Raw genomic sequence first — 27097 nt, forward strand, 5'->3', positions numbered from 1 at the left:
ATCCTTTCTCACTATTGCACTGATGTCATCCTTTACTAACAATGCCACGCCAACTGCTTTTCCTTTTTGCCTGTCTGTCCTAAATATCAAGTAACCTTGGATATTCAGTCCACAGCCTTGGTCATCCTGCAGGCATGTCTCTGTAATCACAATCATAACGTACCCGTTTACACCTATTTGCGTTGTTAATTCATCTACCTTATTGTGAATGCTCCGTGCATTCAGAGACAGTGCCTTTAGACCTTTTAAAATTTTTACACATCATTTTTTGTACAATGGCTCTATTTGCTGTTAGCCCTCGTTTCCTCTGCCTTCCACTTTTGCTTTTTACTTTTCTGTCTTTCATTTCTATCTTTGTTTCCCTCTTTTGTATTTCCCCGCTCAGGTTCCCATCCCCCTGCCAATCTAGTTTAAACCCTCCCCCACAGTACTAGCAAATACCCCTGCAGGGATATTGGTCCCGGTCCTGCTGGGTTGCAACCTGTCCAGCTTGTACAGGTCCCATCTTCCCCGGAATCAGTCCCAATGCCTCAGGAATCTAAATCCCTCTCTCCTACACCATCTCTCCAGCCATGTATTCATCGGGTCTATTCTCCTATAACTGATCTCGCTAGCTCGTGGCACTGGGAGTCATCCTGAGATTACTACCTTTGAGATCCTGCTTTTTAATTTATAGCCTAGCTCCCCATATTCTGCTTTCAGGACCTCATCCCTCTTTTTACCTATGTTGTTGGTCCCGATATGGACCACAACCTCTGGCTGTTCACCGTCCTCCTTCAAGATGTCCTGCAGCCACTGAGTGACATCCTTGGCACTGGCACCGGGGAGGCAACATACCACCCTGGTTTCACGCCGCCGGCTGCAGAAACGCCTGTCTGTTTTTTTTTAAATGATAGAATCCCCTATCACTATTGCTCTCCCACTCTTTTTTCATCATCTCTGTGCAGCTGAGCCACTCGTGGTGCCACAGACTTTCTTGCTGCATTCCCTGAGAAACCATCTCCCCCCCAGCTTTCAAAACGGAATTGGAAAAGCACCTGAAGAGGAAAAGGGCTGTGGGGGAGTGGAATTTGGCTAAAATGGTCTTGCAGAGAGCAGGTATGGGCATGAAAAATGGCCTCCTTCTGTGCTGTGACTGTTCTATGATTATGCTTCAGTCCTGAAGCGGGGGTTTGATCCCACAGTCTGCCCGGGAGGCAAGAATGCAGGCAACCGAGCCTGAGGCCAGTCAACCCTTTTGCTGCAGAGTCCGTGCGGAGACCAGTATAACTTTGGGAAACTCTTTCAAGTTATCAACAGTCACAGATTGCAACTCTTTCGAGTACATTCACAGTTCTTGGTTTCCGGGAGTGGGACATGAACCCACAACCCTCTGATTCAAAGGCGAGGGTGCTATGAACTGAGCCACAGCTGACACCTCTATAACTTTGGGAACTGGAACCATTGGAGGGTTCCAAAGGCAGCCGAGCACGTGGTGCTGGGTGGAGGTGAAGGAAACGCGCGTGCGGTTGTTTTTGTCGCTCTGCGCTTGCCGTCGCTGCTGCTGCTGCCAGTATCCGGCGGGGGTTGTTGGGAGGCCGATGGCTGCGGTCTTCCTGGTGATGTTGTACGAATATTCGCCGCTCTTCTACATAAGCCTCATCTTCCTGTGCTTTTTTGTAACCACCGCTGTGATACTGGGATGGTAAGTGTCGGAATGAGGTACTTGTGACTGAAAGTCGTGGCTGCTCCCGGAGTCCTGACAGTAACGAACCGGTCACTTTTATTTCCTGAACCAGGTTTGTTTGGGACATTCCTGTTATAATCCGCAATTCGGAGGAGATCGAGTCCAGCGCCAGGGTGCAGAGAAAACGCATGGTGCAGGTGAAAAACCCATTCGCACTGGAAATTATAAACTCCGGAGCTGCATCAGTTACAGGTAACCAACTGTACCGGAAATATTTGTTAAAAATTGTTCCTCTACAAGTAACGCTGCGAGAAACATGGTTCAGACACTTGCCCTGCCGTCAAAATACTTAACGACAACTAACTGGTGTTAATAACATCCGTTTGTTCTGAGCAATATTTAACCTGTCAGTGAACACTGCTCACAACACTTCCCTGTTCTTGGGGCATCCAGCCGAATTGCTTTGATTAAAGCATGCTATCTAATATTTCCAAATATTGTTCTTCATTATTGGCCGGAACGCCTATCAGCACATCTGTCTTGTCGCAGGTTGTTTCCCTTCATTTTTGATAAATATTTCTGCCGTGCAGCAAAGCAGCTAGGCGTAGTTTTTATTTAATTTGAAGATAGTTCTGTTTGTTCAGCCAGCCCTTTAAGGGATTAGCTCTGATCCCCGGTGCTTAGAATTATGGCCATTGTTTAACTTCAGACTGTAAATAAATACTATGTAAAGTCTGGAGCCAGTATTTGTTTCGGGCAATGTGTGTAGATAAAACCTGAGATAGAATGCTGGCATCATCACGCCCTGAGCTCATCACTAAAAGTAGTCCAAAATTTGCTGAAAAATGAGGATGCATTATTAGTTCATAAAAGATAAAGCAATTTGTGGTGGAGGAAGTGTGACATGAATTCTGATTTACCACAAATTGTTGGATGATCTCTGCCAATAGCTTCAACAAAATCAGAAAAAATCCCATCATACCATGAAATTCTCTATTGAAGTTCATTACATGTCATAAAATTGTTAGATTTTTGTTAATGCGAATTAATCTTGCTGCTGCTATTTACCGACCCAAAGGACCCTGTTAATGACTCAATTTATGATTCTGACATGACTCTCAACCTGTGAGGCCCAGAAAAAGAACAATTAAACTATGGGATATCACTGCAGTAGGTAGTGAATTGTTCCTAGAGGTGTTTTTAAAGCTTTTCATCTATCTTGGCAGCATTTTTGTGCCAGTTTTGTTATATTGGAAAAGAGTACTTTAGCAAAACTCTTGATACTCATGCAAAGTAGGTAGACTTCTTTCAGGAAGTAATTTTGCAGTACACTGAGTAATTTAAGACATGACTTGGTAAATGTAACATGGGAGGGAAGAGGTGACTTTGAACCTATGTCTCCCAAAGCTCTTCGCCACTGGGATTGTCCTTTCCTTATGTCCTGGTCTGTTGTAGACTAATTGATACAGATTGATTGCTAGCAGCTCCATTAATATTGTACCATATGACGACCGCGATTTAAGTTGCCTTTAAAGTTTTTTTTGGTTTAAGTTTATAACTGTGTGCCCCTTTAAGAACCTTCATTTAAGTGATTGATTTAAAACCTGTTATCAGTGGTTGATAAAAGATTTAGAAGGCAAAGTATATGGACCTTGATCTCTTTTCATCCAGCAATTCCTGCATTCATATGAAAACAATTCCACTGATTTCTGATCATGATAGAGCCTGGAACTACTGATTCTATATTTCTTGGGTGAAAAATGTTTGTACATTTTGCATACCTACCCTACTATTCACTCATTAACTGCTCATGAACCAATACAGGAATTCCCTAACACAACTGGGTTTGCTCTGTTTTCATTTTTATTTCTCCTTTCTGTCTCTTTTTGTGTATCTCTCTCTCAATCTCCTCTCTTTCACTGTCTATTTTTCCTTCTGTCTAATTTGATTCTAAATCACCCTATTTCCCTCTGTCATTCACTCTGTTCCTTTCCGCTTCCTTTTTTCATTGGTTAAGGAGATAAATCATTGAGCACATCATTCATGAAGTTGCAGATGTGCCATTGACATTGCTGTGCTGTTATTACTACAAAATTCTAGCAAATTGCAGTACGAATATAGTGAAATTTGAGCAGAGATAAAAAGTGCAGTTAACATCGTTCACTGTGAGATGTGATATTACAGCAATTTCTGGTCCAAGGTGGCAGGCCACTTGGATAATTTTTAGCATGGTGATGCATCATCCTCAAATTGTAATGCATCTACGGAAAACCCAATTGATCTGAGGCTTCCTACTGAACATGGTTTCCCATATCCAGTCTTCATTTGAAAGTCAATTGTAGACCTGTAAAGGTGGATCAGATCTTTTTAAATAGTAGAACAGTTGTTTGTCTGTAGAATCTGTCAGTGCTCAACAATTCCTCTACAATGATTGCCAATGCCTAGAAATTTCCTCCCTCATCTCCTTTGGCACCCTAGGATATACATACTATTTGGACCACAGGACGACTTTTACTCTTGGATCGCCCTGGTTTACCCTATTTAGTGAATACATCCAGATAATATGAATGTAATGTTTAAACTTTTAATTTCACTACTATATTTATTCACGTTCTAACTCCATTTCTATTTCTTTATTGTGACACTGGAAGAATTTTTAACATTTCTTAGCTTTATTAATATCTAAATTCTTTGCTCCCGTGACACGTTTCACCTGCTTTGGCAAATTCATGTATACTTTCCAGCCTTTTTCTTGTATATTTTGTGACTTAGTTTCTATTTAATCATGCTTTAAATAATATTTTCATCTACTTTGGAAAATATGTGTTTAGCTTACATTTATTTCTTTGTATGCTTATTGTACTCATTGCTTTGGCCATTGTGCACATTCCCTCATTTTATTGACCTCTCTGCAGCCTTTGCCAAGGTTGACCACAACATCCTCCTTAAACATCTCTTTCCTGTTGTCCAGTGAGTGGAAATGCCCTCACGTAGTTCCATTCTTACCTATCCAGTCATAGCCAGGGAGACTTCTGCTGCTTCTTCTATTCCTGCTTTGTTGCCTCTAGAGTCTTCCTTGGCAGCTCCCTGTTACTCTTTTACGTGTTACCTCTCAACAACATCATCCAAAGATCAGCCGTCGTGTTCCACTTGTACACTAACAACATCCAGCTCTACTCACTGTCACCACTCTCAACCTCTCCGTTGCTTTGGTGTTGTCAGAAGGCTTGTCTGACATCCAATCCTGAATGAGCCACAGTTTCCTGCAGTTAAATATTGGGAAGAGTAAAGTTGTTGTCTTTGGCCCCACCACAAACTCCATTCTCTTGTGCTCTTGCCCTCTCTCATTTGCTATCTTTTTTCTTGCTCTTTGTATCATATATAAATTCTAAGCTCTCTCTCAAAATACTACTGCTTAACTGTCAGTTACTCATAATACTTCTGCCTCACTGTCAATTATTTGGAGGGAAGGTAATTGGTGGTGATATGTCTTACTTTCTGAGCATCACTCCTTTTAATCCGGCCAGGTTTTAACTGTCCACCTCCTATTGCTTTTAACTCTGGCCCTGATTTTTCTGTTTCCATATGACCCGAAAAACTGCAAACAAGGCAAATTTACCAAATACTTTAACTTGCATAGGAATACATTAATCAGTTACAAAAATGATAAAATGCAAATAAAAGTGTTGAAAGTTTACAGGTTATCCATGAAATTGGTGTGCATGTACGCAAACATACAAATTAGGAGCAGGAGTAGGCCATTTAGCCCCTCAAACCTGATCTGCCATTTGATAAGATCATGGCTGATCTGATTGTGGTCTCAACTCTACTTTCCTCTCTACTTCCTATACCCTTTGACTCCCTTGTCAATCAAGAATCTATCTAACTCAGCCTTAAAATATTCAATGAGCCTGCCTCCGCTGCTCTCTGGGGAAGAGAATTCTGCAAATCAACGACCCTCTGAAAGAAAAAATTTCTCCTCATTTTTGTCTTAAATGGGAGATCCTTTATTTTTTAAACTCTGTCCCCTAGTGCTGATCTCTCCAAGGGGAAACATCCTCTCAGCATCAACCCTGTCAGTTCCCCTAAGGATCTTATATGTTTCAATAAGATCACCTCTCATTCTTTTAAACTGCAATGGATACAGGTCCAATCTTTCCTCATAAGATAGCCCCTTCATCATAAGAATCAGTGATCCTTCTCTAAATTGCTTCTAATAAAATGATATCCTTTCTCAAGTAAGGAGACCAAAACTGTACACCATAGTCCAGATGTGGTCTCACCAATGCCCTGTACAATTGTGGCAAAACTTTCCTACTTTTATATTCCAATCTCTTGCCATAACAACAACATTCCATTTGTCTTCCTAATCACTTGCTGTACCTTCTTACTGACATTTTGTGGTTCATGTGCCAGGCCATTCATCCCTCTGTACCTCAGAGTTTCTCAACCTATCACTATTTAAATATTATGCTGCTTTTCTCTTCTTACTGCCAAAGTGGATGAGTTCACATTTTCCCTTATTATATTCAATCTGCTAATTCTTTTCCCACTCACTTAATCTATCTAAATCCCTTTGTAGACACCTTATGCCCTCTTCATATCTTACTTTCCTACTTATCTTTATGTCATCAGCAAATTTAGCGACCATACATTTGGTCCCTTCTCCAAATGATTTATATAGATTGTAAATAGTTCAGACTGCAGCCCTGATCGCTGTGGCACTCCACTGCTTACAGCTTGCCAACCTGAAAATGAGCCATTTAACCCTACTCCCTGCACTGTCTGCTTCCTGTTAGCTAACCAATCCTCTATCCATGATAATATGTTATGCCCTGCACCATGAGCTCTTAATTTGTGTAGTCACTTTAGTGGCACCTTATCAAATGCCTTTTGGAAATCTAAGTACACCACGTCTACAGGTTTCCCTTTCTCCATGTTACTTGTTACTTCCTCGAATAACTCTAATAAATTAGTCAATTGTAATTTCCCTTTCACAAAACCATGTTGATCTGCCTAATTGCATTAAGATTTCCTAAGTGCCCTGCTATAACCTCCTTAATGTATTCTAGCAATTTCCTTATGACGGACATTAGGCTAATTGGCCTATAGTTTCCTGCTTTCTGTCTCCCTCATTTCTTGAATAGAGGAGTTACTTTTGGCATTTTGCACTCTGGGACTTTTCCAGAATTTGGGGAATTTGGAAAACTACAACCACCGCATCTACTATCTCCGCAGCCACTTCTTTTAAGACTTTAGGATGAAGTCCATTGATCCTGGAGACTTGTCAGCCTTTAGTTCTAATAGTTTTCTCATACCCTTTCCCTGTTTCTTGCAATTGTTTTGAGTTCCTCCCTGCCTTTCACCTCTTGATTTACAAGTATTGCTGGCACGTTATTTGTGTCTTCTACAGTGAAGACAGACACAAAATATCTGCTCAATGTATCCACCATTTCCTTATTTCCCATTATTAATTCCCCACACTCTTATTCTGGAGGACCTATACTCACTTTAGGAACTCTGTTTTTATATTTCTTGCTAGCTTTCTCTTATACTCTAATTTCTCCCTCATTTTTTTAGTCATTCTTTGCTGGTTTTTAAATTGTGTCCTATCTTCTGACCTATTGCTAGACTTGTACACTTTTTCTTTCAATTTGAAAGCTGTCTCAGCTGTGATAAGTTGTCTGTCATTGTTTGTCTTGCTCTGATTTGGGGGGAGGTGCCAAAGAACAATGGTTGACCAAGCTAAATCTCCTATTTAACTTATATAGCCTAATTTGTTGTTCAACATTTTTTTCAGAATAGTTTCTTAAGCTTTATATTTAATAAAATTCTCCTAATAGCATGGGCATGAAACTCAGGAGGCCTCAGAAATGATAGCTTTGAATTAAGTCAAGCACGGCTAAAGTTAACTGGCTGAAGAATGAGATGTTAAACAGAAGAGGAAAACATCAAGAGAGTTCCCCTGTAAATAACCTTTTGGCTTCAAAACTGAGGTAAGTAAATTTGTATCTTCTCCCCAACCAGAGCAGATGATCTATAGATGGAATTTATGTCCAAAGCAAAAATCCTTTTGGACTTGAGCTTGTCAATAGGCTACAATTTCTCTACAATTTTGAATTCAATGTCCTTCTGGTTGTGTTTCCTGAAGTGAAATGAGTTTGGAAAGTCTTCAAAATACCTAGTGCTCTTGAGGCCACAGCATAAAACTAAATTCAGCACTACCTGCAATTTTGACTCTGAGACTAAGGATACGTAACAAAAATAAGTGCCATGCATGAGCAGTGAAGATCCTCTTCCATTTCTGGATTAAAGTGCTTTGTTGGAATGATGTACAAGAAGAATTACCATAAATCTAACTCTGCTGGGAGTAGAAATTCCTTTTGATCTTTTTCATCTTGGTGGGCATAAAAAAGCTGATTCCACCACCAGAATGAAATTGTGCATCACAGCAGAATGATTTGGTTTGCCAATTGAGCAATTATGCTGTCAGTTTATGTGGCAGCAGTTACAAAGGATTATTGAATTTTGAGACATATAACCAGATGCATATATTGCACTTGTATCTTAATGCTAAAAAGATTTTGATGACGGTAATAGGATTTTGATGGCTCTTAAAAAACAACTGAAAGTCAATTGTGACTTTTGTCTTGGCAGTTGACCATTAAAGATCAAGTTCAATCTTGCTAATGTAATAAACATAGACATTGGTGCAATCCTGAACACAGCATGTGTCATAAATACAAATCAAAACACAGTAAAGTTATTTAGGAAAGAATATAATTGTTCTTCCAATATTGGGCAAGGAATGGTTGGGTTAACAATTCATAATTTAAAAGGGGATGAAAGGACAAAACATTTGTGCAAGATCATCTTTAAAGTTAATAAAGCAGCTAAATTTGGTCTTGCTGGGTTAAAAACTAACATCAGGAGTGGAGGAATATCAGGTGAGGACAGGGTCAGGATTATTGATGAACCACTCCTAAATTTAATTGTATGCCAACACTCATGATTTACATGTGAAAAATAGCTACTGGATATTAGAATGCAATGGATGAGCTGCTGGTAAGAGAAGAACTACCACTCTTCATGACTCATCCCTTTAGGAAAAGAGGAGAGAAAAGTAAGAGGGAGAGGCAGGAGAAAACAAGCGATGCTGCAGAATCAATGCTTTGCTGAGTTCCAGGTCTTAGTTTTGTTGCTTATGAGATGGGAGAATTGATAAGGATGATTTTTCATTGACCTATTGTGATCATCAACTATCAGTTGGCCTGGACAGATCCATCTTTACCACATATCTACTGTGAGGATGAGAGAAAATGGGGGGATGGTGAGGGGTAGTAGAAAGGGTTAAAATGCTATCAGAAGCTCCTATGTGTTCATAACCTATTTTCTGAAGGTGTGAGGTAACTTGGTTGCACATTTGCTTATTTGTTATTTGGTCAGATGATTACTTTCCAACCACAGTTTCTGCACTTCTAAAAATAGTAAGTTTAACAGTTTGTCAAAGAGCTTGTTCATATTTTTTACTTTTTACTCATTGGAAGAATAAATATTACATGACAGCATTAAACCTCCTGTTTTTACAGGTAACAGGGATCTGGCCCATGCTTCAATCAGTATTCTGTGCTTTACAATGAGGCATTAACAGTAAATGTTTAGACCTTGAGTCATAGAGCTCACAGTTTAACCTGGAAATATAAACTTTTTATTCCTTTATTAACATTTTGCAGGATTGTATGTGTTTATAAACATTGATTGTAAAAAATTCTTTCACATTGATTTTTTTACATCATTTTGCGAATTAGCCTGCTTCCTGTTACTGCTGATTCATACTTGCAAAACTTTGGTGTAAATTTATTTCATGACCAAACCACACCTATATTTAAAATATACTATATAATTAATAGATAATTAGAGCAGAAATACAATTTAATTAACTTAACATAACTTTGTCTTCAGAGCTTTGGCAATGCCTTTATTTTGGTTTATGAAAAGCTTCTCTTAATCCATTAATTTTTGTTAACATTGCCAGCCTAAGCATCTTACTTTTCTCCATCTCAGGGCTTCCTTTCACTTCACTGTCTCTTGAAATTTACCTGACTGCTCCTCTGTTATTTTGTACTTTCCCATCTGATCATGGCTGCCATGCTTGTGTTCTATATGCGTTAAATTTTGGGCATTTTCTTTTATATCCCTCCCCATTGTCTAACTTGAATACTTGACTCACTTTTCTTTAATCTAACTGAGAAACTATCAGCTCGCCAGCTCCTTGCTGCACATGTTCAAGTATAATAGAAATATCAAAAGAGATAGTGCTACATTTTCCCAATTCTTTTATATTAAAAAGAAATTGCAAATGCAATTGCTTATGATTGATGTTATCATATCTACTGACTGCAATGCACTAGAGATAATAGTGTTAGAATATGTCCAAGAATAATGAGACTTTTTCACTTTCACTGATATAGGAGAGAGGAACAAGGTCCATCATATCTATTACAAAATCAAATCAGATCTTTTCGTAAGATACTAACTTTATAAGTCTTTTAAAAATTAAATTTTCAGTGACTATATTTTAGCGTACTTCTCAATGAGCTTGATTATATCATGGGAATACTTTACTCTGTGTCTCTGAAAAACAACTCTGCATTGCCTTTGCAGGTGGAATAAGCCTCAAAACTCATTGCACAGAGAAATGTATTTTGACTATCTACTGGGGATGCAGTGTTCATAAACTTCATGAAGGATTACAAAAACATGTTTACTGCTTCAGAATAAAGGTGCCACAGAATCTAGAAGAAGCGATAGATCGAGAATATCTCCATCAAGAGAATTTTCTGTATCCTTTTTTATTTCTGATGAACAAGTCACTGAGTCTGCTGTATAATTATCAGAGTTTTCACTGACATTAATTTAAGACGGCACGCAGAAACAACAACATATATTTTTTAAGTGTCTTTAATGTAATAAAATGTCCCAAGTTGCCTCATGGAGCATTATATAACAAATTATGACACCAAGCCACATGAGATATTGGGTCAGATAACCAAAAGCTTCATCAAAGAGGTGGGTTTTAAGGAGTATCAAAGGAGGAAAGTGAGGTAGAGAGGTGGGCTGGTGTAGGGCAGGTATTCCAGAGCTTGGCGTCTAGGCAAATTAAGGTGCAGTTGCCTCTTATGGTGCAATTAAAATCAGGATGTGCAAGAGGCCAGAATTAGAGGAGTGCGCACATCTTGGAGGGTTGTAGGGCTGGAGGAGATTACATGGATAGGGAGGGGGCAAGACCATGGAGGGATTTGAAAACAAGGATGAGAATTTTGAAATCAAGACATTGTTTGACCAGGAGCCCATGTAGGCCAGCAAGCACAGCGGTGATAGAGGAATGGGACATTAATTTACTGATCTAAACTTAGCGTAAATATAAATCAGTTAGAAAAGTCTGCATGTGCTATTTCAATTTAGGAAATCAAAAGACATTAAAAGGTATTTACTAACCTGTAATTTCCAATTTGGTTAAAAATTACTGCTATGATGATAAGCATATTTTCTGGCAAATCAAGGTACAGAGCTTGTAATATGCCACCAACTTGCTCAACAAACTGTAACAGTTGTTCTCTGCTGTTGTGCTTTCACAGTACTGGGAAACTGGATTACTAGAATCCCAAATAATGTACATGGAACTTAATCATTTGACATGTTTGTAAATTCCAAATGACCAATGCACACTTGCTCTGCAACGAGATAATCGCGGCTTAACTGTCATGGCTGACATTGTTGTGGGTTTTACTTTTTGGATGGACCGCTAGATGGAATACAACACAATTGCAGAATGTTGTTGGCTATGAAGTAATTAATGCAATTAAGGAATTAACGTTAGTTTATGAGCTCTATAGTACTTTGGGTCACAAACTTCCCTAGTCTCCAAGATTGAGAGGGTATTGCAACAAGCTGTTCACTTTAGAAAAAAAAATCGAGAAACAAATGACTAAGAATTTGTTTTGTAACATTACAATTTGAGAACCGACAGTACATTTGAGGAATTATTTTCTTTGACGTATTGCACTAGTATTGAGAAACAAAATGATGATGAAAAATTCTCTCAGCTGCCTAAATATTTAGCAGTTAAAGATTTTGGGAATCTTCCTCGAAAACAATATCCACTAGTTGCATTGTTGACATTAGCGGAAGAGGAAGACCAGGACATTTATGAAATTGTAAGTGCATTAGAAAGCATTTGAAAGGGTGAGGCCTTGCCCCAGTACCCAAAAATGCCTCGAGAGTTGGATGTTTTGTTCAAACAAATGATCTTTATTACGAGAATGCAAGAAGAAGCCCCACTCTCCAGTGATTGTAGGGGTTCTACAGAACATTTTTGAGCAGCCAATTTATACAACTACGAAAAGTTCACTTGACCAGCTGCTTCATCTTTAACTAATCTTTCCACCATATTCGCCTGATCTCATCTTTCCTTAATCACATTGTCATATGTCTCTCCTCATCAACCCCTCCCCCAAAACGTTCCTGTTACCTCTTGATTCGATCTTTCACATGACACTTTGCCTCATTAGACAAGCTTCTCTCAAGTTTTAGCAGCTTAGGCTTTATGCCAAGTGTCCCATGATCCCCATTCATCTGTCTCCCCTTTAGTGTTCAAAAAAAAGCATTGGGTTAAATACTAGTTGAAATTTTTTTTTGACTGACTGCCTGCCTCCCCTGCAGACAGCAACGTGTCAAGGGATATGCTCAGCAAATCTGAATGTTTCTCTTTCCACGGATGCTGATTCAATGTTTCAAGTCAGCACGACTCTTCAAAGCCAAAGAGAAGTAGAAATGTGATAGAATTTATACTGTTTAAAGGTGGGTGGCAGAGCAGGTAAAGGAGGATAGAAGGTCAGCGATAGGTGGGGGCTAAGGAGAGATTGACAAAGGTGTCATGGGCATAAAACAAAGGGAGTATTAATGGTAGCGGTGAAGACTAAAAAAAGTGCTGATAGTGGCATAAATTTTAAAAAGCAGAATGTGTTAATGGCAGAACAAGGGTCAGCACTCTGAAAGAACAACATAGTACAAGTGACAGATGGCCCTTTTGTGGGGAGGGGGGTTGGGGGGGGCGGGGCAGTGGTTGGGGAAAAAGGATTACAAAAAAAGGGATAAAACAATGGGTGAATGAAAATAAGCAAATAAAAAAAATAAAAATATATTTTTTTAAAAAGGGGTGGGGATGGAGGAGAGAGTTCATGGCCTGAAGTTGTTGAACTCAATGTTAAGTCCGGAAGGCTGTAAAGTGCCTAATCGGGAGATGAGCTGCTGTTCCTCCTGTTTGTGTTGGGCTTCACTGGAACATTGCAGCAGGCCAAGGACGGACATGTGGGCATGAGAGCAGGATGGGGTGTTGAAATGGCAAGTGACAGGAAAGTCTGGGACATGCTTGCGGACAGACTGAAAGTGTTCCGCAAAGCGGTCACCCAGTCTGCGTTTGGTCTCCCCAATATTGTTACAACCGGGTGAGGGGTCGAATGACCTCCCCTCTTTGCCCTCTCCTCATTTGACTGCAACAAGTTTTTTATTTGAAAAGGGTATATTTGCCAATTCAGTTAACTGTTTATGCACTGTTCTGAAAGAACAAATAGGATAGATTCCCTTGAGTTTAACAAAGAAAGAGGTTAGCTTTATTGTATTTAAGCTGATGTAAGTAAAATAAATTGTGCGCACAAACATGCACACACACACACACAGAGTGGGGAAGGATAGACTGGCCAAATTGGAGTCCACAAAAGGAATTCACACTATAGTTGGGTGACTCAGCTCGCTTCAGACTGAATCCAGTGGTCTTACTGCTTTCAGCATTGAAGCGATTTAAAACTGCTGATGGATTATCTATCTGTTCTTTTGGAGATACCGCTGTGGAATTGAGTTCTTTCTTTAAAATCTCTGTCATCGGCACATGGTGAGAGAGTCAAACAATAGCAGATTTGACCAAAAGCTTGCAAGTTGGTTGAGAGAAAGGGAGGAAGGATCTTGCTTAGCTTCTCAGCTGCTTGTCCTCAGTTCTGCTGAGAAAACGTGTTGAAAACCTAATTGCTTATCATGTGACCACCCTCTAGTCAAACATGATCATATATTCCAGTTGTAACTTGATTAGGTCAGGCCTGGGAATTCCCCCTCTTCGACAGGGTCCCATTGTCCAAGAGATTTGATCATTTGTCTCCACCCAGTTGAGTATCTGGACATTGTGCTAATGGAATAGGAAATATGGTTCAATCACATTCCTCTGAGTTCATTGTGTTTAGATTTTTGCAGACATGCCATCTCCATTTTAATTGTGTTGGAATGTGGAATATACAGTAATGAAAATTGGGCCAGCCGTTGGATTAAAATCATTATTTGGCACAAAGCACATCTTCATGACAATATTTAATTATCTTTGTTGCTGTGTATAAACATAATCATTGAATTTCACAATGTTTATGACTTCTGTATCTCCAGGTTTCTATGGTAACAGTAATTCATGTTCCTGATGAGAAATACAGACTCAGCTGTCGAATCTTGTACCAGTATCTGCTGACCTCCCAAGGTCACATATATGACCTTAAGGTAGGTTTATCCATTATAGTGACTACAGGAGAATTGAACCAGCTGTATATTCTAATCTTTCATTGAGTAATACAAGTGCTTAAAAAAGACATGGCTTGCATGCATAATAATAAGTAGCTTTTTTTTTTCTTTTTTTTCTCGATGCTGTTTCCTGCGAGATTGTTATTAAGCTATTTGCTATGGAGATGGCACGTTTGGGAATCAGCTGAAATAGCAATTAGGAATATGCAGATCCTTAGTATAGTGGTTAATATCCCTGCCTGTCACGTGGGAGACCAGAGTTCAATTCCTAAACTGGAAGAAGTTACTGACTAAAAAAATTTGGCTCAGCTGCAGCTCAGTAGGTAACACTCTCATCTCTGAGTCAGAAGGTTGTGGGTTCAAGTCCTTCTCCAGGGATGCTTTAAGACTACCTGTTTAACCAAGCCTTTTCTATTATATCCTTATGTGGCCTGCTATCAAATTTTCAAAGTAAATAGTACAAAATTCAGCTCTACAGAACTTTAAAAAAATCTTTAATGGGCTGTGAACATTGTTGGGCAGGCCAACATTTTTTGCCCATCACCCATGAGAAGGTGTTAGTGAGCCGCCATGAACTTCTGCAGTCCATGTGGTGTAAGTACGCCCACAGTGCTGCAGTAAGTGCTTGTGGCTCAAGGAGCTACAGCCAATTGAGCTGTAGGCGGAGCTGCAGACTCTTGACACATCAGGGAAGGGAAAAGTTACCTGGATGCTATTACCAGGAGGCAGTTACACCACTGAGGATAGGATCTTCTGATTTGGTCAGTGATCAGGGACCGGAGGGTGCGACTGCAAGTGAGGCAGGTAAGGGGACCCAGAGGGCAGGAGTGCAGGACTGTCAGCCTCTGCAATTGTCCAGTATGTTTGAGGTTCTCTCAACTTGTTTGGATGAGTGGGGCTGCAAGATGAATGAGCTAACTGACCATACCACAAGTGTACAAGAAGCCATTCAAGTTGGTGGAGCAAAAAAGAATGTAGTGGTAGTAGGGGACAACATAGTAAGGGGGATTTACACTGTTCTCTGCAGCAAAGAGCGAGAGTCCAGACGGCTGTGTTGCCTGCCCCGTTCCAAAGTTCGGGACATCTGCTCAGGGCTGGAGGGGAACTTGCAGTGGGACGGGGAGAGTCCATGTAGGTACCAAAGGCATAGGTAGAACTGGGAAAGAGATTCTGCATAGAGAGTATGAGGAGCTAGGCACTGAATTAAAAAGCAGAGCCTTAAAGGTTATATTCTCTGGATTATTACCTGAGCCACTTGCAAATTGCCATAGGGCACAAAAAATTAGAAAGATGAATACATGGCTCAAAGACTGGTGTGGGAGAGGTGGGTTCTGGTTTGTGGGGCACTGGCACCTGTACTGAAGAAAGTGAGGGCTGTACTGTTGGAATGGTCTACACCTGAATCTTGCTGGGACCAGTGTTCTTGTGAACTACATAACTGGGGAAGTAGGGAGGGTTTTAAACTAAATAATGGAGGCAATGGGTCAAATGTGGACAGATCTGTATTATCAAAGAGTAGAGACAAGCAAAGAGAGGAAGGTATTGATGTGGGAAATAATAAACAGACCGGGACAGAGAGTTCATGTCTAAGAGTAAATCAACAGATAAGGCTAGAGGTTACAAAAATAATAAAAGAACAAAACTAAAGGCTCTGTATCTGAATGCACACAGCTTTTGAAACAAAACAGATGAACTGATAGTGCAGATAGATATTAATAAGTACGATCTAATAGCCATTATAGAGACAGGGCTGCAGGGTGGCATAGATTAGAACCTGAATATTGAAGGGTATGTGACTTTTAGGAAGGATAGGAAGTTAGGAAAAGGTGGAGGGGTGGTTCTATTAATTAAAGACTATGTTAGCACAATAGACAGGGATGACCTAAATTCAGGAAACCAGGATATAGAAGCGGTTTGGGTAGAGATGAGGAATGATAAAAGCAGGGTCATTTGTGGGAGTGGTGTACAGGCCCCCTAACAGTAATCACACGGTAGGACGGGAATTAAAGAAGAAATAGTTGGAGCTTACCATAAAGGTATAGTGATTATCATGGGGGATTTTAATCTACGTATAGGCAGGAATAATCAGTTGGGCAAAGGAAGCGTAAATGACAAATTCATAGAATGTTTCTGGATAATTTCTTAGATCAGCACATTCTGGAACCAACCAGGGAGCAGGATATACTAGACCTGGTATTGTGCAATGAGATAGCATTAATTAATGACCTTGGGGAAGGCACCCCTACATAGCAGTGATCATAATATGATTGAATTTCATGTTCAGTTTGAGGGAGGGAGGAGTGGGTCTAAGGCTAGTAATTTAAACTTGAATAAGGGCAATTATGAGGACATGATAGTAAAGCTAGCAAAAGTGAACTCGCAATTTAGGTTAAGGGATAGGTCATTAGAGATGCAATAGCAGATGTTTAAGGGGATATTTCAGAATATACAGGATAGATACATTCCAACGAGAAAGAAAAATTCCAAGGGGAGGACCCACCATCTGTGGTTAACTAATAAAGTTAAAGATAATATCAAACTTAAAGAACACACTTATAATTGCGCACACATATAATTGCACAAAGGTGTGTGGCAGGTCAGAAGATTGAACAGAATATAAAAAACAGCAAAGAATGACTAAAAGATTGATGAGGGAAAAGTTGGAGTGAGAGAGAAAGCTAGGTAGAAATATAAAGACAGATAGAAAGAGTTTCTATAGATATTTTAAAAAGTAAAGAGTTAACGAAGTGAGCATTATACAATAGAAAGCGAGTCTGTGGAGTTAGTAATAGAAAATAAGGAAATGGCAAATGAATTGGACAGGTATTTTGCATTGGTCTTCATTATAGAGGATACAAGTAACATCCCCGAAATGGCTATAAGCCAGGAATTGGAAGGGAGGGAGGAACTCAAGAAAATTACAATCGCCAGGGAAGCGGTACTTGTCAACCCGTAGTTTCCAATAATTTGTGGTCCCCGGGTCCTGATGGATTTCATCCTAGGGTCTTAAAAGAAGTGGATAGTGAGATAGTTGATGTGTTGGTTTTGATTTTCCAAAACTCCCCAGATTCGGGGAAGGTTCCATTAAATTGGAAAATAGTCAATGTAACACCTTTATTCAAAAAGGGAGGGAGAGAAAAAGCAGGAAATTATAGGCCAGCTAGCTTAACATCTGTCACAGAGTAAATGTTAGGAACTATTATTAAAGACGTTACAACAGGGCACTTAGATAAATTCAAGATAATCAAGCAGAGTCAACATAGTTTTTTGAAAGAGAAATTTACTAAACCAATTTATTGGTGTTCTTCGAAGAAGTAACCAGGTCCTGTTGATATCCAGTGGATGTACTGTTCTTAGATTTTCAGAAGGCATTTCATAAGGTGCCTCATCAAAGGTGATTGTGGAAAATGAAAGCTCATGGTGTAAGGGGTGACATATTGGCATGGACAGAAGATTGTCTATCTAACAGGAAACAGAGAGTAGGCATAAATGGGTCATTTTTTGGTTGGCAGGATGTGATGAGTGGTCTGACGCAGGGATCAGCACTGGGACCTTAATTCTTTATATCAATGATTTGGATGAAGGGACCGAAGATATGGTTGCTGAATTTGCTGATGACACAATGATAGGAAGGAAAGTGTGAAGAGGACATGAGGCTATGCAAGGATATAGATGGGTTAGGTGAGTGGGCACAAACCTGGCAGATGGAGTTTAATGTGGGAAAATGTGAGGCAGGAAGAATTTTTTAAAAAGCATATTATCTAAATGGTGAGAGATGCAGAGGTTTCTGGGTGTCCTAGTACAAGAATCGCTTAGAGGGGAACTTGTAGGTGGCAGTGTTTCCGAGTATCTGCTGTCCTTCTTCTAGGTGGTAGAGGCCACAGATTTGGAAGGTGCTGTTGAATGTCCCTTGGCAAGTTGCTGTAGTTATCTTGTACATGGTATACACTGCCACTGTGCATTGGTGGTGGAGGGAGTAATGGTTAGGTTGGTGAATGGGCTGCTGAGCAATCAGGCTGCTCTGTCCTGGATGATGTTGAGCTTGTGTGTTGTTGGAACTGCACTCAGCAAGGCTAGTGGAGAGTATTCCAATACACTCATGACTTGTGCCTTGTAGATGGTGGACAGGCGCTGGGGAGAAGGAAGTGAAGTAAGTTGGTTGCCTCAGAATCCCTAGCCTCTTACCTACTCTTGCCACAGCATTTACATGGCTGGTCTAGTTTGGTTTCTGGTTAATGGTAACCACAGAATGTTAATAATGGAGGATCCTACAATGGTAATGCCACTGAATGTCAGGGGAAAATGGTTAGATTCTCTCTTATTGGAGTTAGTCATTGCCTGGCACATATGGCACGAATATCATTTGCCAGCCTGAATGTATATGGATTCCTTCAATATCTGAGCGCTCACTATCTGAGGTACTGAACAATTGTGTAATCATCAGCGAACTTCCTCACTTCTGAACTTATGATGGAGGGAAGGTCATTAATGAAGCAGCTGAAAATGGTTGGGCCTAAGACACTACCCTGAGGAACTCTTGCAGCCATGTCCTGGGACTGAGATGATTGGCCTACAACAACCAACCATTTTCTTTTGTGATAGACATGAATCATAAGAATAGAAGTAGAAGTAGACCATATGGCCCATTGAGCCTACTCTACCCACTCAGTGGATCATGGCTGATCTGATTGTGGCCTTTACACCACTTTCTTGCCTGTCCCCCATAACCCTTGACTCCCATCTCAGTCAAAAATCTATCTAACTCAGTCCTGAATATATTCAATGACCCAGCCTCCACTGCTCACCTGGTGAGAGAATTTCAAACACGAATGACCCTTTGAGAGAAGAAATTCCTCTTCATCTCCATCTTAAATGGGAGACCCCCCTTATCTTTAAACTATGTCCTCTAGTTCTAGACTCCCCCATGAGAGGAAACATTTTCTCAGCATCTACCCTGTCAAGTCCCCTCAGGATCTTGCGTTTCAGTAAGATCAGCTTTCATTTTTCAAAACTCCAATAAACATTGGCCCAACCTGTTCAACCTTTCCACATTAGACAAAACCCACAACCCAAGAATCAGTCCAGTGAACCTTCTTTGAATTGCTTCCAAAGCAAAAAATATGCTTCCTTAAGTAAGGAGACCAAAACTGTACACAGTACCCCAGGTGTGGTCTCATCAATGCTTTATACAGTTGTAGCAAGACTTCCTACTTTTATACTCTATCTCCCTTGCAACAAAGGCCAACATTCCACTTGCCTTCCTAATTACTTTCTGTACCTGCCTGTATTTTTTTCAGCCATTCTTTGCTGGTTTCTAAAAATGTTCCCAATCTTCTGGCCTACCACTAATCTTTGTAGCATTGTACATCTTTTCTTTCAATTTGCTGCCATCCTTAATTTCCTTAGTTAGTCAAAGATGGTGCGTTCTTCTCGTAGTGCCTTTCTTTCTCAATGGAATATTTCAGCACTTTTGGCTGAAGATGGCTGCAAATGCTTCAACCTTGTCTTTTGCACTGATGTGCTGGGCTGCCCCATCATTGAGGATGGGGGTATTTGCGGAGCCACTTCCTCCTGTTAATTGTTTAATTGTCCATCTCCATTCAGGACTGGATGTGGCAGACTGCAGAGCTTTGATCAGACCCGTTGGTTGTAGGATTGCTGAGCTCTATCTATTGCCTGCTTCTTCCACTGTTTGGCATACAAGTAGTCCTGTGTACATCATAAATCCTTAGCTTGTAGTTTCTTTCAGTCTTAGTCAGTGGTAAACAAGCTGCCTGCTTGTGGCATCTGTATAGTTCATTGATTAGGTGTCAAGGTAGAACTGGAAACCGGGGACTGACTGAAATTTCTGCTAGTATAAATACAGGTGTTTTTTTTTCCTTATGCACAAAGTAGGTATCATGAAGTCCAGTTTGACAGGATACCACTTTGACAGAGTATTTTCTTAACTGGGGGAATTCATTGCAGTGAGAGAAGAGGTGTTGTTCTGGCCTTCTGCAAAACAAGGAATGGTCCAAGTGGGGGAACAGGAGTCCTGAGAGCTGAAGTCCAGAGGCATTAATTAAGTAAGGAGGTAGGGAATTTGCTGGTAAGTTTTACAGTTCCTTTTCTCTAAACTATAGTAATAGTTTTAAACTAGGACCAGGAAAGTATAAATACTGTAAATTTATAGCTTAAATAGTTGGACTACTTGATAGAACTACAAATCATCATTATTTAACAACTTTAATTAAATAAGGCTAATTTAAGAAATGGCAGAGCAGGCCATGTGACTGGGTTGCAGAATGTGGATGTCGAGACTGCCCCAAGCAAGCACATCTGCAGGAGATGTCATCATCTCGAATCTCTCCAGCTCAAAGTCATTGAGCTGCAGTGCAATTTGGGGAGACTCTGACACTAAATGGGGAGGGAAGAATTTCTAGACACATTTTTCCATAATATAGTCACAGCCCAGGGGAAACCAGGCTCAGGAAAGGAAGGGTGTGACTGATGGGGATCCAGGTAGTAGGGATTTAGGAGTTGAGAAGGTGGTCCTGCAGACACTGGTCCTGTCCATCAAGTATGATGTATTCACTATCTATGAGAAGAAAGAGAAATACTGCAGGAAGAACAGCCACAAAGCAAACCAAGGCACCCCAGCTCAGAGGCTAGGGAAAAGCAGGATAGAAATGTAGTACTTATAGGAGATTTTATAATTAGGGGGATAGATAGCATCTTTTGCAGCCTAGAAGGAGAATCCCAAAGGGTCTGTTGTCTACCCAGTGCTAGGATATGGGATATCTCTCGGTAACTGGAGAAGTACTTAGAAAGAGAGGGGATAAATCCAGTCATTGTGGTCCATGTTGGAACAAACAACAGAGGGAGGAGGCCCTCTAAAAGACTTTCAGGAGTTAGGCTCTAAATTTGAAAGCAGGACCTTAAAGGTAATAATTTCAGGATATTACCCAAGCCATGTGTAAATTGGCATAGGAGCAGAGAGATCAGTAGAGTTAACACATGATTAAAGGGCTGGTGTGGGAAAGAGGGGTTCCTTTTCATAAGTGACTGGCATCAGTTCTGGGACACATCCTAGCGGAAAGGGTAAGTAGGGAAGTGGCAAAGGCTTTAAACTAGTAAGAGGGGGGAGGGATCTAAAAGAAATGCAAGCAGCCTAAATGTAAATGAAACAGAGCAGGAGAGCTTAGGAAAGAATAAAGTAAAGGAGAACATTGATGGCAAGGGAATAAATAGTTATAGAACAGGGCTCTAAAAGGATGGTTAAACGTAAAGTTAGAGGAAGTCCTATTAAAATTAGTTAAAATGTCTGTACAGAAATGCTCAGTGTGCCTATTAAAATGGGGGAGCTGGAACCAATCGTGCGGTGGGAGGAACCAAACATAAGGATTACTGAGACATGGCCACAGGAAAATCAGGACTGGGAATTAAACATTGCAGGGTATAATGTATTTGGAACATATAGAGGGAAAACAATATAGAGTAGCTGTACTTATTAGGGATAACAATGGCTGTAGAACAAAAGGACGCAGCTTTCAACAAGACAAAAATAGAATCCATATTGACAAAGATAAAAAGTAATAAAGGACCAAACACACTACTAGTACTAGGTGTAGTCTAGAGAGCAATTAATAGTGGAAGGAGAGATATGCAGAAAAAACTGGGAATTGAATAAAAACAGAATTATGGGGATTTGAACTACCCTGATATTAATTGGACAGAAGAGGTAGGTAAAGGGGATGAGGAAGTGGAGTTCCTACAATGTGTACAGGACTCCTAACCCAATATTTAAAAGTCCAATAGATAGAATAAGACCACAAGTAATGATGGAGAAATGGCAGAAATATTAAATAATTTTGGTTCAATATTTATCTGGGAGACAGAACAGTTGGGTATGACATTGAATGAGAAGTGTGTTTATAATATAAAAAAAAAGGAATGTATTGAATAAACTAAACAAACTCGGAGGAGAAAGCCCTTGGTCCAGATGGATTACAAACTGTATTCTAAAACAATCTCAGGAAGAGATACCAGAGGCATTACTTACACATATTTAATAATTTTGTTAGAAAAAGGTGTAGTGCCAGAAGCACTGGTGGGTAGCTATATTTAAGAAAGAGGACAAAACATGTCCAGAGAATTATCGACCAATCAGTTTAACATCAGTGCTATGACGAATAATGGAATCCCTACTGAAGGAGAGAATAGAAGAACATCTAGAAACATAACAAATATAATAATGAATAGTCAGTATGGAATTCAAAAGGGAAAATCTTGCTTGAACAACCTTATTGAATTTTTTGAGGTGACAGAGAGAGTAGACAATGGAAGTGCATTAGACATAACTTATCTGGACTTTCAAAGGCCTTTGATAAGGTGCCCCATATGTTGGCATCTTTCCATCTACAAGACATGATGGACATGCAGAAAACAATCCAATTAAGTGAGGTGTCTTCAATTAGTGCATCTCTGCTGGTGGCTGTGAAGGCCAATCCTTGAGAGGCAGGTTCTGCCACCAGTGCCACGCATGAAATTGCCAAGTGATGTGGGTTGTTGTTTTTGGCATTGGAGCTTGGAGCCTGTTGCCTAGCTGCTGTAGCCACTGGGCGTGGTGGCGGTGCAAACCAGCCTGCAGGAGCTGTCACCATTTCCCTCTTTCGCCAGCTAGTGACTCCCAGAAGCGATAGTCGACATTTAGGGTCTTCATGTTATGCTTACAAGCATCCTTGAAGCGGAACCTTGGGTGCCCCACTGGTCATCTGGCTCCGGCCACCTCACCATGCAGAAGGTTCTTGGGTATGCGACCGTCTTCCATCCTGTGGATGTGCTCAATCCACCAAAGCCACCTTTGCTTGATTACTGCTAACATACTTGGGAGCTCTGCCTTTGAGAGGACTGCTGCATTTGTGATTTTGCCCTACCAGGATACACCTATAATGTGCCACAGACAGCAGAGATGGAAATTATTGAACTTCATTTCCTGGTAGCTGTAAGTAGCCCATGTTTCTCAGCCATACAGCAAGGTGCTGAGAACACAGGCCTTATAAACCATCAGCTTGATCCTGAGGGTGAGCTTGGTGTTATCCCATTTGCATTTCACGAGTCAGCCAAAGGTGGCAACTTCTTTCCCTATGCGTGTACTGAGTTCTGCATCAAGAGGCAGATTGCCTGTAACCATGAACACAAGTTAGCAGAATTTGTTAGCTACTTCTAGTGGAGTGTTAGTGTAAACAGGGATAGAGATACAACATCTTGTTCCAAAACCACGGTTTTCTTAACCCTTATAGTCAGGGAGAATAAGTTACAAGTATGAGAGAGAGAGTCCATCAGCCTTTGTAATTGAGTTGCCATGTGGGCAATTAGCATAGCATCGTCATCTTACAGGAGTTCCCTGATCAGGATGAGGTGCCCCATAATAGAGTAATGAATAAGGTCAGAATGTGGAGTCGGGACAAGTGACAGAATGAATTGCTAGCTGGCTTCAAGACAGAAAGGTGCGAGTGGGAGTAAAGGGCTGTTATTCAGAGTGTCAGATGGTGGGAAGTAGTGTTCCACGTGGATCAGTGTTGGAACTACTACTGTTCGCAATTTACATTAATGATTTGGACTTTGGATTAAAAAGACACTTTCTAAATTTGCAGATGACACCAAATTGGGGGATGGGGATAGAGGAAGACTGCAACAGATTACAGGAGGAGTTGATCTTGCAGAATGGGCAAATAATTGGCAAATTAATTTCAACACAGATAAATGTGAGAGAGTACATTTTGGGAGAAAGAATCAGGAGATCACATTACTTGGAAAGTGTGAGCTGAGGTGGAGTAGAAGAGCAAGGAGATCTTGGAGTACAAGTACATCAATCATTAAAAGTTTTGGCACAGATTAGCAAGGCCATTTTTAAAAAAGTGAACCAAGCACTAGGGTTTATTTCTAGAGGGATAGAATTGAAAAGTAGGGAAGTTATGTTAAACCTGTTTCAAACCTTGGTTAGACCACACTTAAAAGTATTGCATGCTGTTCTGGTCACTATATTATATCAAGGATATGACGCACTAGAGAGGGTTCCGAGAAGATTTAGGAGGATGATACCAGAAATGAGTGGATTCACTTGTCAGGAAAAGATTGACAGGCTTCTTTTCTCTTGAGAAAAGAGGGCTGAGAGGTGACTGAATAGAGGTCTTTAAAGTTATGAAAGGTTTTGACAGAATGCATATAGAGAGAATGTTTCCTTTTGTGAGGCAGAGCAATATTAGAGACTATCAATATAAGATAGTCATAAGAAATCCAATAGGGAATTCAGAAGAAACTTCTTCACCCAAAGAGTGGTAAGAATGTGGAACTCGCTACCACAGGGAGTGGTTGAAGTGAATAGTATAGATGTGTTTAAGGGGAAGCTAGCCAAGCATGTGAGGGAGAAGGGAATAGTTGATAGATTTAGATAAGGAAAGATGGGAGAAGGCTCAAGTGGAGCATGAACACCAGCACTCATTGGGCCAAATTACCTGTTTCTGTGCTGTAAAGCCTATGTAAAACAATTCCTGGTTCCACACCACCCTCTTCTGGTTGGGGAACACTGGATGAACATTTGAAGCATAATAATATGGGACTGAGGAGTGTGTAGGATTGTGGAATTAGTTTTGGTTGGTATACTTAAGAGCTAAAACAGACATGATAGACAAAATAGCCTATGTTGTAAACAACTATGGTTTTATAAGGCCAATTATACTGCTGCTCCAGCTGAGATAAATCAGGACAGATCAGGATTGGAACAGAGATCTTGGTTGTCTGTATGATTTAGCCTTTAGTTGGTGAGCCATTTGGCAAAACTCCATGTAGACCCATTTTAAATGTGTTTCAAAGAAAGATTAAATAATTGATCAGTGTTATAAGACCAACTTAGATACTGTTAAGTTACTTGATAAATTAGTTGGAGCCTCTGAGTGGGCTTACTCCTATTGCTTATTTTGTTTAAATGACTGTTTATCAGTTATATATAAGGATAAAATCTGATTATGAATGCTATGCTTTTCAAATTATTTTTTCTGACCTTCATAGCCTTCCCAGCCAGGGCACAATAGAAGGTGGGTGGGTGATTTACTCTCTTGAATTTGCTAGTGTTGCTGTGAACCAGTTTCTAAGATATAAATGACAGCAGCCTGGTGATACCTTCTCTTTGTCAGTGAGGAGATTTTTGGCATCCATGGTGATTAAGCAAAGATTTGGAGCTCGATGGTGTGAAGATCTGCAGGCAAATTCCTATTGTGGCATTATGCATGATTGCTTCACCATTCTATTTCAACCTAGGCACGGTTGCATTTAACAGATAAAACCCTTGCTCTCTGGAGTGCTTACTTTTTTTTCCCCTTTCCATTTGTACCCTGCTTTTGAAAGCCTCCTAGAATCTTTTTCAATTTTTCATTTACTCCCCCATGCAAAGTTAATTTTCCTACTTCGTGCCCATCTTTTTGCTTCACCCTGTAAAAGCATTGAAATGCTTTGCTTTCAGTGAATAGCATATAAATTAGCACTGTTGTTCAGCTAACTTCATATTTGCCTTCCTTCCTGTATCTCAATATTTCCCAATAATATTTCTCAGTTTAGAAGAAGAGTTTTGATCTCTTCTTCATTTTTTTCCCTCCTATGCGTTCCTCCTGCTGAAATCCTTCCAAATATAAGCAGTAAGCTGGAAGTTCTATCAAAGTGCCGATAAATTCAAAATGTTACATTACAAATACTGTCATTTTATTACACACACAAAGTTGATATCACTGTTTATTATTATGTTGTGTTGAATCATTTGTGACACAGCAGATACAATACCAATCTTCGTTACAATATTGAGGGAGTACTGCATTGCTAAAGGTGGCATCTTTCAGTTAAGGTAATATCTGCCTGTTCAGTTGTGCATATAAGATCCAATGGGAGTGTTGAAGAAGACCAGTGAGTTCTTTAGGTGTCCTACATTTACTTACAAAACAATCATGACTGTATATGAAGTTCTTCAGAAGATCCCTTGCAACTTCTCTGATATGGCTCTGGCTGTTTAACAAATCTACTGGTTAGGTTTAATGATATAACAAATGACAAAACAATATGAATGAATGATGTTTAAACTTTCTAATTTTTATTACCCAGAGACTTTTTATATCTGTTGATGAAACCAGTTTACCTGCACAACTGACTTCAGAAACTGGCCTGGCCAAAAAGCTCCTGGAGAAATTTGGCACCACAGAAGAGGAGCTTGGCTCACAAAAAGAAAGCGGCAAGGATTGTGTCGTTTGCCAAAATGCTGCTGTGAACTGGGTTCTGCTGCCCTGCAGACATGCCTGCTTATGTGACTGTTGTGTGAATTACTTCAAGCAATGCCCCATGTGCAGAGAGTTTGTTAAAGAATCTTTTGCCCTAGTACGAACAGAGGAAGAAGTTGATGCAGTTAAACTTGGCACTGATAATCAGATACTTGAAGATATCTGGGAAGACCTTGATGAGGAAAACATTCACAATGGTGTAAATGAAGGCCTTAATCTTTAATGGAAAGAAATAAACTCAGAAAATGTAGCTTCTATAATATGAGCTATGTGCAATTTAGAGTTACAAAGTCTTGATGAAGGAATTAAATAAGATATTCTGTAATGAAGTTATGCAAGTCACTTGAGGCATTATTGGCATTCTAACTAGTTTAAAACGGGGACAGCATGTTTTCTTGTGTGAGGGGAGAAACAAATTAATTATATTAACTAGTAGGTCAATAGTTTAAACTACTCCAGTAGTGCAAAAACATCTATACTGCTTAATCTAAATAAATTAGAACTTTTTTTT

The 27097-nt window shown here is 40.0% G+C and overlaps 1 protein-coding gene across 1 annotated transcript; it reads left to right on the forward strand.

The window, feature by feature from the left end:
* Positions 1 to 1545: 1545 nt before the first annotated feature.
* On the forward strand, positions 1546 to 27097 carry cgrrf1 (cell growth regulator with ring finger domain 1). Its single transcript, XM_078562636.1, has 6 exons — positions 1546 to 1684; positions 1779 to 1918; positions 10331 to 10508; positions 11736 to 11883; positions 14156 to 14263; positions 26414 to 27097. Exons 1-6 carry the CDS (start codon positions 1581 to 1583, stop codon positions 26807 to 26809), a joined length of 1074 nt encoding a protein of 357 aa, XP_078418762.1. The 5' UTR covers positions 1546 to 1580; the 3' UTR covers positions 26810 to 27097.

Source organism: Cetorhinus maximus, chromosome 18, assembly GCF_964194155.1.
Source record: "Cetorhinus maximus chromosome 18, sCetMax3.hap1.1, whole genome shotgun sequence".
Lineage (NCBI taxonomy): Eukaryota > Metazoa > Chordata > Chondrichthyes > Lamniformes > Cetorhinidae > Cetorhinus > Cetorhinus maximus.